The sequence below is a fragment of the Brassica oleracea genome, chromosome C7, assembly GCF_000695525.1.
Source record: "Brassica oleracea var. oleracea cultivar TO1000 chromosome C7, BOL, whole genome shotgun sequence".
NCBI classification, from domain to species: Eukaryota; Viridiplantae; Streptophyta; class Magnoliopsida; order Brassicales; family Brassicaceae; genus Brassica; species Brassica oleracea.
In genome coordinates, this window is record NC_027754.1 from 33,399,233 (window position 1) to 33,412,904 (window position 13,672).

At 33.9% G+C, this 13,672-nt stretch overlaps 1 protein-coding gene across 7 annotated transcripts in view; it reads left to right on the forward strand.

Moving 5' to 3' along the window:
- LOC106305887 (probable disease resistance protein At5g66910) overlaps positions 1 to 13,672 on the forward strand; it is a 31,716-nt gene that overhangs the window by 5,150 nt on the left and 12,894 nt on the right. For 6 of the 7 annotated variants that reach the window (XR_001263082.1, XR_001263081.1, XR_001263083.1 and 3 more), the window contains exons 2-3: positions 7,961 to 8,681; positions 8,767 to 9,164. Coding sequence is in view for 3 of the 7 variants with exons in the window: in XM_013742302.1 (XP_013597756.1) it covers positions 7,961 to 8,681; positions 8,767 to 9,140 (1,095 nt within the window). In the remaining 4 variants the exon portion in view is untranslated. Of the gene's footprint in view, positions 1 to 7,960; positions 8,682 to 8,766; positions 9,165 to 9,317; positions 9,403 to 13,672 lie in introns of those variants that run through there. The other variant, XM_013742304.1, reaches the window with a different exon arrangement.

Consider the following 13,672-nt stretch of genomic DNA (forward strand, 5'->3'; position numbering starts at 1 on the left):
CCTACAAAAACATTTATCAGATAACAAATCATATACCATCTAACAAACAATATACCAAAAAAGCACAAAGTAAGAAATGATGTATTAGCTAATAAATGATGTGTTAGGTAACAAACTATAATACATGTTTTTCTAATGATCATAATTATGTATAACATGTTACAAGAATCAATAACATACATAATAAAATAACAAGGTATCTACAACGAAACATGTATCGGGCAACAAAAAATATATCATCTAATAAATTATGTATCAAGCATAATGTTAACCATAGCGAAAATAAAATGATGAACTTGGCCGCCTCCTCTTCGGCTTCGGCTTCGATTTTAGCTGCTTGAGAAGAGATTTCATCAACTGCTCTTACTTTGGAACGGTACAACTATCATCTACGCAACCAAACACATTTTAGCATTTCATATGATTTGGATGTATAGATAACTAAATTTCAAAACTCCCCCAAAAAGATATATCATCAATGACTAAAGTTTTAAGAAAAGTAATTAAATACACAAAATAAATTCAATAAACAATAAAATCTAATTTGAATCCAATTTGGTAAAAATCATTTGCGGTGTAAGAAAGAAAATAATAAGAGAGAAGAAACATTTCAAACGAATCTTAGATGATGTCTTTATTTTTTCATTTTTATTATAAAGATTTTCGGAACCGAAAGACAAGAACAAAAAAAGCTAAGAAAACAAAGAGGAAAAGAGAACATAGACGATACTCAATCTGTTGATTTCTTATTCTGGTGATTCAAAACCAAAGGCATTGGAGACAAATTGATGATATGAAAGAAGATGGTTATTAGATGTCTATCGAATTAATGAGACTCTTGATTCTCTAGAATTTGCATCACCCGAAAAGCAGCAGACACTGTTAGTCCTATACCCACATCTATCTAATAGCATTGTTTAAACCAGATGATAAAATGAACACTTCACTGATGCATGCAGAAGCTATGTGGTAGGCTTGTGTAGTGGGCTAAGGGTATAATGGGAAGTAAAATGACACGGTAAAATGGTGGGTAGAAACCAAATTAGTGTTTGTGCACCAATTACTCTCGTTAGAATTAGTCATCAAGCTATCAAAATTCCGTGCACACATTTTCGTAAGAATTTAGCATAGTATTATGATGCATCATTTTTGAATATAAAATACCAAAAAGAAAAAGTAAATTTGTAACCAATTAATACCACTGCCAAATAATCTACATAATATTATTTATGGTAAATAATTGTTAAAATTATAGAAAGAGTAATAATGTTGATCAATTTTTTATATTTATAAAATACATAAAATAATAAACAACAAACAGTTTATATAAATCAATATAATGGTTTTATATTCTTATTTAAAGCATTATATTTTATATAAACTATTATAATAACTATTAACGTCTTATAAAGTTCACATAATATTTTTATAAAATTACAAAAACATTTATAAAATTATTTATCTTGGCTTATTATATATTTAAATTATTATAAAAATTTGTAAGCCATCTATAAAAGCTTTTAAGTTAATTTATACAATCTATTTTAAAATTTTATCCTACTATCCTACTATATATTAATTGAGAAGTTACTTAAGAGATTTTTTTCTTATGTGTCGATCATTGATGAAATCTTTAAAAATGTTATAAATTGAATGGTTGATAATTTTTAATTTTTATTTATTTTAATTAGATTTAAAAAGAAAAAAATAAGTCTATAAACAGTCAATATCACTTACCAAATAATCTACATAATATTACAAATAATTATTATGGTAACTAATTGTTAAAACTATAGAAAAAGTAATGATGTTTGATCGATTTTTATATTTATAAACTACATAATATAATAAAAAAGTTTATTAAAATCGATAGAATAATTTTATATTCTTATATAAAGCCTTATATTTGTATTTATAAACTATATAAAATATTTCAAAAATAATTTATGGAATTGATGTAGTAGTTTTATTTGCCTATGTGATTGGATATGAATATGTAGAGAATCTGTAACAATTATATTGTTTAAACTTTGTAAGCTTATTAAAGACATAAAACTTTAGCTATAAATTATTTAAAATCAAAATTTTCAACATTATATACCTTCAAAAATTAAGTAATTTTATTAAAAACTGAATCTTGAATATTGTATATAACTAATTTTAGTAAAATTATCAAAACAAAATATCAAAAAATATTTAAAATAGTCATATTATCTTTTTTCAAAAAAAATTATTCTTAGAAAAGTATTTAACAAAAAAACACATAATGATAAAAAAACATATTTTAATTTGAAAGTTACAATAAATTTATTGTTACAACATATTTAACCCGCGAAATCGCGGGCATCCACCTAGTAGTACTTATATGACAAAAATGTGAAGTTTCAATGTTGTTATGTTTGTTTTAGTCATGCCCATAAGTTGGAATTAGTAAATTTATTTATTTGGTATAAGAAATGGTTTGGGCGATATGATATGGTTTGGTTTAGGAAAAAAAAACAAATCAAACAATACATGTTTTTACATCGTATATATATATGGAATAGAAACACAAATCTACAATATCTGCTAGCCCATTGATACTTGTTACTCGGTCAATACTTGCTACTTGACTCGTACTCGGCTTGAAAAGCAAGTACTTAACGTTGTCAAGTCAAGTAGCAAGTCCGCAATACTTACAACTTGCAAGTACAAGTCAAGTATCAAGTATTACGATTTTTTTCTAATACTCGACCCGTTACTTGTTTTATTACTTGTTATTGGTTCTAAAAATATATATGACCTATTAAAATACTTGTGTTACTTCTGACATTGTAATAAAAATTTAAAATATTATTCTTTAAGTATTTTATATTATAAGTACTTATTTTGAAAGGGTTATATACACACACTAAATCAAATTACTTGAATTGATTGAATAAAGTAACAAGTATATGAAAAAATAAAAGTATGTATTCCATGTTTAGTTGTACTTATCAGTTTTGGTACATTTAGTTTTAAATTTTTAAACCTAAATAAACAAGTATCAAGTATTACCAAGTAATTTGCAAGTATTAAAAATATAGGCAAGTACTTGATTACTAAGCACTTGATCGGATCAAGTATACTCAGCACAAGTCAAATCAAGTAGCGAGTAGGGTAAAAAGACCAAGTACCCGGTTTACGCCTAGGCCTATATGTTATACAAACTATGATAAGAGAAAAAAAACTATGATAAGAGGTACAATACGTATTGGCAATGCAAACCAAGAAACACAAATCGTTAGTACAAAGTCAAATATGATAACGACTGAAAGTAAGATAAACCGGATGTAATCATAATATTGATAAACTCCGTTTGAACAATAAGACCCTTAAATAGATCATAAGTCATCAACCGGCTTAGTTCATGACAGGGTTATTGTGAGTATTTGTTAACTAGATTTGATTATTGTCACAAAGTTATGGTTGGTTAACATCTAAATAAACATATCTATACTATTACTGGCGAAGTGATTTTTCGCATTCGAGATTTCACGTTAAAAGTTAGAGCGGCTAAAGTCTTTAGTACACTTAATGAATAATAAAATTTATTAATAGATAATTAACCATTATTAGAAACGAATTTATAATTATCAAAATCTAAAAAAAATAGTTTAGATTGTTTATCCAAAAAATTATTTCATATAATATTTTTTTTTTTAAAATAAAGATAAATCCATATAAGTATTATCATTAATTTGATAACTATAATTATCTAAAATCATTTAGATTATATTATAAAGTATTTATTAACCTTAATGAATCATTAGATTTGCTAATATATAATTAACCATAAATTAAAAACGAATTTCCTTGATTTCCTAATAGTACTATAACAAAATAATTTATATTGTATAAACCAAAAAATTATTTTACATCATAAATCTTTTTTCAATCCCTATATATATATATATATATATATACATGAGTGTTTTCAAGTTTAATCCACGCGATAAAATATAATTTTATTATACCATAAGACTTTCCAATATAAAAAATTAATATTTAATTTATTACTAAATATTTTAAATGCATAAATGTCTTCAATTTGATTTTATGGACTATAAGTATTTATATCATATCATTATGAAAAACTTTGTATATATAAAAAAAATGTTGTTTGATTTGTTGTTAAATATTTTAAACGTATGAATAATAATTTATTTGAATTGATGGTATATTATTTATAAATATTTTAAAATTATTCAGCTCGCACCTGTGGCTACGAAACATATTTCTAATATGTGAATGTTTTTAAAATTTTAACACAATAAAAATCATATATTTTTTTTTTTTTGCATTCAATAAAAATCATATCTTTTGAGGAAAAACTTTGTCATATATATAGATAATTTGATGTTGTATTTACACTTTTTGAAAACATAAGTAATAACTTATCAAGTTGATTTTTAAATTAATAAAACATAAATTATAAGTATTCATAAGAATATCAAGTCTGCATGTGTGGATAAAACACCTAGATAATTAAAATATATAAATTATTTACAAAATAAAACGAATTTAAATTATTTTAATTAGATAAATGATTAAAATTAATAATAATAATTATTATCCTAAACCTAAAAATACATATTTTAAAATAAAAAGATAATTCATATATATATTGTGCTGTTATATTAAAAATATATTTTAATAAAAAGGTTAAAAAGTAATTGAAAAGAGAATATTGAGTTACTTTTAAAATTTATTTATTATTAATGAATATAATGTACAAAGAAATATTAAAATTTTTATACGTAATAATTTTCAAATGAAAATATATATTATAATTTGTTAGAAAACGTAAATAATTTATTATTATAATTTTTAATTAGTAATGATTGTATTAATAAGTAACTATAAAATGTTTAAGCCCGCATGGACGGGTGAAACACCTAGCGATGTATTATTATGGTAAAATAATTAATGATGTAATTAGAATGAGTGAAAAATTGAAAAATTATGGAATAAACTTGTTGAAAAGATGGTTAGTTATATTTTTTACTTTAATTTTACTAAGAATGAAAATTTGTTTATATAAAAATAATTTTTCATTTAAATCGATAAATAAAATATCATCTGACGGGTTAAAATTTGTAAAATATATAACAATTTTATATAAAAATAAAATTGTAAATATATGTTAAACTTCTATATCTATCAACTATATATTAATCCGTTTTTATTTGTATTGGAACTCACAATTATATTATCTAAAAATGATTATGTATCAATAAAATTAACATTTGGCTAAAATATAACATGTATTTTATAAACGCGAGTCAGGTTCTATAGTTTATCTTACAGTTTGAATTTTTTGTAATATTTTCTTTGTTTCATTGTTTTTTTTTTTTTGGTTATCGACTTTGTTTCATTGTTTTGCATGGTCATATATGCAATATTTCTCTCTTTCTCATTTTATGATAACATCAAGATTTTCACATGAATACATTAATCTTGGATTTGCTTTTGCCTTATACATAACATGATCCCTACTCGAACTGCCCAAACTATCATTTACAGCAACTCTTTTGTCATTTTATGTAAAACAGAAAGATCTGTATGGTTATCTGGATTTAGTAAAACAATGCATACTCCGTACTTGTTCTTCCCATCCATTCATGGCAGTTTAACATCTACACGACACACTAATTTTGCATTTGAATTATAGAGACACTATAGAAGCGGTGCGGTTGTGGCTGTTGGTGACGTAAAAGCGGTACAAGTGCAACAGAAGCAGTTTAACTCTTTCTTTGATACACTGTATGATAGGACCGTATTATATAAACTATGAATAACTTGTAAATAATAAAATTGATAAAAGTATACCAAAGATTAAGAAAAAAATGATTCAACTGCAGAGGCGAGATATTATCTCTTTCCTTAACTCAAAATACGTCCCGTAGGGCGACGGTTTGATAATGTAATGAGTCCCAAGATACAACTGCAAAAAATCTTCTGATTTGCGTCACTCTATCAGAAGCCTGACGAAACTAGTTTTGTGTATAATCTCAGAAAAAAAAAAAAGAGAAAACACAAAATTAAAGAATCAAATATCCAAAATGGGAGAAATATTTTTACTACACTTGTTGTATCTTTTATATTACATGAGTTAACACAAGTGCTCCTTTTATATAGAAAAATGAAGACACGTTATGTCATTATGGAGTCAACAAAACGTACCATTTAAGTGCAATAATGGAATTTGAATTCCTTAATTCATAGCTTTTGTACGTTTCTTTTTTTCAAGTCATAAAGAGGTTTTTGACCAAATCAAAATCCATCAATATACTTTATTGGGTTTATATTCTACATTTAAGTAAATACAAAAATATTTTAAGAATAAGATTTTAATATAGACTAATTGACATAAAGTCTAATTAATCAATTAAATCAATATTCAAACCCAAATACCCAAAGTGATACATATGCTTAGTGTTTATACTTAGCCAAATATAAAGCTTTACAAGCTTTTTTATATCATTCACTTTGCACCTCCATTTCTCATTCAAAACAATTCTGATTTTGACCAACAAATACACTAACTCATAGTGTTCACGGTGACGATTACATCGTGCCCAAATTCCGGTTATTCCGACAGACGTTTCCGTCGAAAAACTCATCGGAAAAATGGTCCACACCACTTTGTCAAAAACGAGTTCCAACACTGTACTGGTTTATAGCATGGGTATGTGTATAAATAAATTTTAGCTCAAGAGTGTGTAAATCAGTTATAAACAAAAATAATCTTTTCCAATGGCTTTTACATGCTTGCCTATATATCTTTTGCCTTATCATCATCTTACTTTACTTTTTCTTCAAGAAACCAAAAGAGCTCCCTTATGACGACTTGGATGGTTGGATCTATGGCGACTCTACAGATCTTTCTATACCCTCATGCAAAGTCATATGTGGTAACATATATAACATTGATCAAAATTTTAAAATATTATTGTAGAAGTAGCTCGTAGAAATAGAAAAATTAAATGCTCAGTGATTTGTACGATTAAGCTCTTGGTATCCGTTGGCATAGATGTAGAGGTAGAAGTCGTCAAGCGTTTTTGAATCACCAAAACATGTATGCAACGTGATTAGAAATATATAGTTGAAGTACGTATACCATTGTACCATCATATGCTCATGGTTCTTATATGATTAAGGGTTACATAAAAAACCATGCACAAACGTCTGCACCACGAACAGTTCGAAGAAATCCAAGCTGCAGCGATTTGTTCAACGACTTAATGAAGCGGGGCGGAGGCTTGAATGTGAAGAAAGTGAAAGCTGAGCTTTCACAACTCCGACACCATAACACATAACATAATGAAGAAAAGAGAGTTTTGAAATTACATCAAAGAAGACGTCCCCGAAGAAGACAGTCAAAAGCATGTATAAGAGATTCACACAGGCTTATAAACAACCTCATAAAAACTTTTATCTAACCAACTATAACCGAAGTAAACCAAGTATCAATATAACAATATATACCATCATATTTCAAATACGTACCCTCTTGATGATGCGGACGGTTGCGGTAGAAACGCCAAACGCAGTTTTGGTGGTAATTTGTGCGGCAAGCAGGAACGGCTAAATTTAACGTTGGAATCAGAAAGTAGGGTCAATCACGTGTGAATACAAACAAATCTTTGGCAAAATCAACGTAGAAAAGTACTAGGTACAATGAGAATGCATTACAGGGCAACAGTTCACGTGGAATTTAATGTGTCCTTTCCATCGTAATGAAAATGTAATTGCACGGAACGAGTGGAAATTTAATGTGTCCATTCAATAATTGTGAGAATGTAATTGCACGGAACGCGTGGAATTTTAATGGCACGTGTTGAAAGTTGCTTAGTTGGTAGATTGAGGATTCAGTCTATATACATACAGTAAATGTTCAGCTAAACTCAAATTCTACAAACAAAAACTGAGAGAAGAAATGAGCGATGTGGTTAGTGTGGGAGTAGGTTCTGTTGCAGGAGCTGTGGTCTCTGAGCTCCTGAAAGCCGTGATTGAAGAGGCTAAGTTGGTGGTGTCGTTCAAATCTGTGTATATGGAGCTCGCATCGACGATGGAGAAAATGCTTCCGATAATCATGGAGATCGAAATGTTGCAACGTGCTGAAGAATTACAGGATCTCGATAATATAATAAATGAAGCTCGTTTACTGGTTCGGAAGTGTTCACAAGTCAAGCGGTGGAACCTACCCTCGAAAGTTAAATATACAAGAAAAATAGAGGAAATCAACAAGAAGATGCTCAAGTTCTGTCAAATTCAACTTCAGCTTATTATGCTTCGGAACCAACGGCTGATTATGCATCAACAGGGAATCCACTATTTTTCTGCCATGCCGTCTCCTGTGCCGCCGGGGCTGTCTTATATTCTGCCTGAGGATACGAGGGAAGCCATTGAGAGTCATCTCAAAAGCATCAAAAAGAAGCTCGACGGCTGGAGTGTTTCTCGGCCTGTTTACATGGATCTTTGTTCGGTGCCCAAGCTTGATAAGGTTGTCGTTGGCTTGGATTTGCAATTGATGGAGGTAAAGAAGAAGCTCCTTGATGATGATGATGATGATGATGTGGTTAGTCTCGTAGTTTCTGCTCCTGGGTGTGGGAAAACCACATTGGTTACTCAGCTTTGCCATGATGACGAGATCATAGGTATTAGAGTCTTTTTTTTTTTTTAATTATTTTCTCTCTTGAATTTCTGTTTCTAGTTTCTCATGTAGTTTCCAACAATTGGCAGAAAAGTTCGAGCATATCTTCTTTTGCGATGTGTCAAGGGTTTCTACCTTCAGGACCATCGTACAGACTTTACTACAGCACAACGGTTACGAAGCACCAACATTTGATAACGATTCTCAAGCGGTTGATGGCTTAAGAAAACTGCTTGAGGAACTTAAAGAAGAGGGTCCTATATTATTGGTGCTGGATGACGTGTGGCAAGGAGCAGAATCCTTGCTTCAGAAATTTCAGATTAACATACAGGATTTCAATGTTCTGGTGACTTCTCGGTTTGAGTTTCCGAGTTTTGGTCCCACTTATCATTTGAAACCGTTGGGAGATGAAGATGCCAAGTCCCTTCTCACGGAGCGGAAATATCTGGGTAGGATTGCATAAGAGCATGAAGATTATCTACAAAAGGTATAATAACAACAATTCTCTTATTCTAGATTTACCTTCACCTTTTAAAGCTTCAGTTATCATGTTTGGGGAAGTTTGGTCTGCATTTGTTTTGCACTTGATGGGGGTTGCAAACATTGAAACGTTGCTTTGGATTTCCACTCTTGATTGAAGTAATCGGCGTTCAACTTATAAGAAAGGCCGAAGAGGAAAGCTGGTCCGAAGAGGAAACAATTCTTCATAATCCTCAACCTACTGTGTTAGAATGTCTGCAGCTAAGGCTTCCGCCATTATTGGAGAGGCTGTGTGATCAAAGGTTGCAGTCCCCTGTAGTAAACGTTCGCCGCGATGATCCGTGAATATCCAACCACAGCCTGCCCTGTTTGTCGTTGCCTGCCATGCAGCATCAGAACAGCAAATAATCATACATGTCGTTCCTGCTGGTATAGTATTCATTTGGCTCTGTCCAAGTGGAGGTGAAGGCGAGCTCGGTTGGGCTTCCGTCCATTCCCTTGCGTTTTTGATTGATCTCGAGATGATGTCCGCATGTAGAGAAGCTCTGCTCTCGAAAATATGGTAGTTTTGCGCCGTCCAAATTCCCCAGCATAGCCACGGGAATAAGTTTCCTGTCACTCCCAACGGTGGGAGGTTGATCTGACTCGTCGAGGCCATGAAGGCTTCACTGAAGGATGCACAGTCTGATGGATTGAAATTCAGTTTCCAACAGTGTGCTGTCCATATCTGCCTGGTGAAGCTACAGTGTAGGAAGATGTGGTCAATGGTTTCAAATTCCCCACAGTATCTACATGTTACGTTGGAAAGACGTCCTCGCTTTGCTAAATTCTCCCCCAAGGCCAGAGCTCCTTTAGCTATTTTCCAGAGAAATAATTGAAGTTTTGGGGATATTTTAGCTTTCCATATAGCTTGGTAGAGGCTTTGGTTAGGGATCGGTTCTGTTTGATCCATTGTGATTGCAACATAGTACCCCGACTTAGCTGTGTAGATATCCGACTTTGATGCTAGCCAACCAAAGGAATCTGGAGCTCCCAGCACACTTGGTTTAATGCGCATGATGTTAGGCAGATACTGAGGCAGGAGGCTTTCTATTCCAGTTACATTCCACTCTAAGCTGCCTCGGCAGAGAAGGTCCGCGACCACAAGATCCTGGTTCTCTTCACATACCGGTCCTAGAGGTCTCATCGGGGTCGACATACTGAGCCAAAGGCCTTTCCAGATTCTCGTACTCTCCCCATCGCCTATGACTTTACTCAGATTAGTCAGTAACAAGTTTCTTCCTTTTAGAATTCCTCGCCACCCGGGAGAGGCTGTTTTCGGTGGTTCCACTTGAAGAAACGACGCTTTGCTGCAGTATTTGGCGCGAAGGATTTTGGAGAGTAGGCAGTCCGGTTTAGATACAATCCGCCACGCCTGTTTCGTTAGTAGGGCAGTGTTAAAAGCTTGAATGTCACGTACTCTGAGCCCCCCTGCCGCTTTTGGTGTTGTGATTACTTCCCATGCCACCCAACACATTTTCTTCTTGTCTAGCAAAGCATCCCACCAGAACCTCGTGAGCACAGATTGTATCCGGTTACATAAGCTCACTGGTAACTCGAAACAGGTCATCGCATAGGATGGGATCGGTGTGAGTACGGCCTTCAGCATGACAAGTTTTCCTGCGCTTGAGAGGTGCTTTGAGGCCCAGCTAACCGCCTTTTGTCTGATGCGATCTACGATGTTTGTAAAGAGGTCTTTCTTGCGTCGTCCGAAATGTTATGGTAGTCCTAAGTACTTCCCTACTCCTCCTTCCTGCTCAATCCCAAGGTGTTGTTTAACACGTTGTCGAATTGCCTGCGGGGTCTTAGCCGAGAAGGAGATAGAGGACTTGGCCGCATTTATCAGCTGACCAGACGACATTCTATACTGATTCAAGATGTCTAACAAGGCAGAGAAGCTCCTCTCATCAGTGTCTAAAAAGAACATTGTGTCATCTGCGAATAACAAATGATTTAGTCGAGGCGCCGGCGTTGCCACTCTAAGGCCTGACATATGCCCACTCCGTTGTGCTCTTCGACAAAGCCCCGAGAGTACTTCTCCACATAGGATGAAGATGTATGGTGATAAGGGGTCGCCTTGTCTGATTCCTCTAGATGGGATAATCCTGCCGTGTACCGAGTCGTTGACGAGAAAGGAGTATGAGACGGATCGCACACATTGCATGATCAGGTTGACGAACGGTACTGCAAATCCGAACCGGTTCAGGACTGTCTCAATGAAGTGCCATTCTAGCCTATCATAGGCCTTACTCGTGTCTGTCTTGACGGCCATCGAACAATGAATTTCCGCTTCCGACATCTTAAGTGTGTGGAGAATCTCATGTGTGATGAGAACGTTGTCCGAGATGGCTCTTCCGGGCACAAAGCCTGACTGCGTTTCAGAGATGATGTCCTGTAGTATAGGCTTTAGGCGCAGTGAGAGTATCTTCGTGATGACTTTTTAGGACACGTTGCACAGCGCAATCGGTCGATAGTCGGATACCTGCTTCGCTCCTGTTATCTTCGGAATGAGACGAACGTACGTGATGTTGGTAACCGGTGGTAAGCTTCCTGTCCGGAAGACTGCCTGTACTTCTGAGATCAAAGCTGGTCCAATAGTGCTCCAATTAGAATGGAAGAAGATCTGGCCCTGGCGCCTTGTCCGGATGGATGAGAAAGAGAGCATTTTTTATTTCTGCAGCTGTAGGGATGGAACAAATACTTTCGTTTGTATCAGGTGCGATAGAGGGTGAGATGGCTGATCCTACTATCTCGACAGTAGATGCTAAGCCGGTGGTCGTGAAGTCCGAGGAGTAGATGCCCGAAAAATATTCTTTTATCTGTCCCGCAATATGTTCCTCTTCATAGTACGCTGTACCCGCTGCATCCTCGATAACTGTCATTTTGTTTCGAGCTCGACGTCCCTTGGTGATCGCGTGAAAATACCCTGAGTTCTTATCCCCTAAGGATACCCTGACTATCTGCTTATGAGACGTATTTTTCTCGGGTATGATGTCAACATATTGCTTCTTTGCGCACCTTGTTGCCATATACCATCAGAGCAACTTATTTATTTGCTTTAAAACAAGAGAAATGATGAGGACGAAGACAGTCTCTACAACAGACTCTTAGTCACTCAACATAGTATTCTGAGGGACTTGGCTATCTGCCAAAGCAAATCAGAGGAACACCATGAAAGAAAAAGGCTCAACCTGGAGATAAGAGAGGATAAATTTCCAGATTGGTGTTTAGATCTAACGCAGTCCATAAGGGCAAGTTTATCGGGGGTGATTAGGGAGTTTTTTAGGAGAAGGGGTCCCACAAAAACACAAAAGTCGGTAACAAAAATTCTAGGTTAAGGATCGACTATTGTTGGGGTTTTGTACTGTTTGCGGGACCCACGGACACGTGGCGATCCGCGATTGGTGCACTTTTTTTTTTAATCAAAAAAAAAAAAAAATTTAAGAAACCCAGTAAAGGTTTTATGGGATAAACATGGTCTAAGTGCTCGTCTTTTGTCTATCTCTACGGGTAATTCTTTTTTTTTTGGTAGTCAGACGGGTAATTCTTTTATGAGAACTGAACGTAGATATTTTGAGGACAGAACTTAGGTTCACCCTATAGGGTGAACCTTTAAATTCACCACACCCTTTAGAACCAATCAAAGTGACACATACATTATTAATTAAAAAACATTAAATTAAATAAAAAATAGCTACAAAAAATAAAAACACTAATTTTAACGACGCTAACGCTTCCAGCTAAACCCTAAACCCTAAATCTTAAATTCTAAACCCTACACCCTAAATTCTAAACCCAAATCCACACCCCTAAAACCCAAACCCTATACCCTAAACCTTAATCCTAGACCCTAAACCCAAATTATATACCCTAAACCCAAAAACTAGACTATAAACCTAAACTCTATACCCTAAACCCAAACAAAACATGATTCATTTTGTACAGTTTTTATTGATCGTGTGAATAAATAAATTACAATAGCTTTTTTTTTTTTGTCACTGAAAACTTCATTAATAATAATAGGTAGGGGGATGGGCCAAATAAAGTCCAGGCCCAAGGGTTCAATACAGAAGATATGAAAAACGCAGAGATTCTTTTGCGAGATTATCCGCTTCCACATTCAGAGAACGAGAGATATGCGCAAAGGAGATTGATGCAAACTCAGAAGAAATCGATCGGATGTCTTTCACAATACCGATGATTTCCTTAGCCTGAGTGATGCCGGAGATTGCTCGGATGAGCGTTAAGTTGTCGGAGAGCACCTCAAGAGAGCTTAACTCAAAATTGATCGCCATACACATAGCTGATCTGACTGCAGAAGCCTTTGCAACTAGAGGGGAGCCTATCGAAGCTTCACACATCGATCCTCTGATGGGAAATTTGAGTTTCGGGCCCGAGAACACCCACCCTAGTCCTGCTACGAGCTTTTCCTTGTGCCACGTCGCGTCTGTCTTGCATGTCACTTGGTCGTTATCG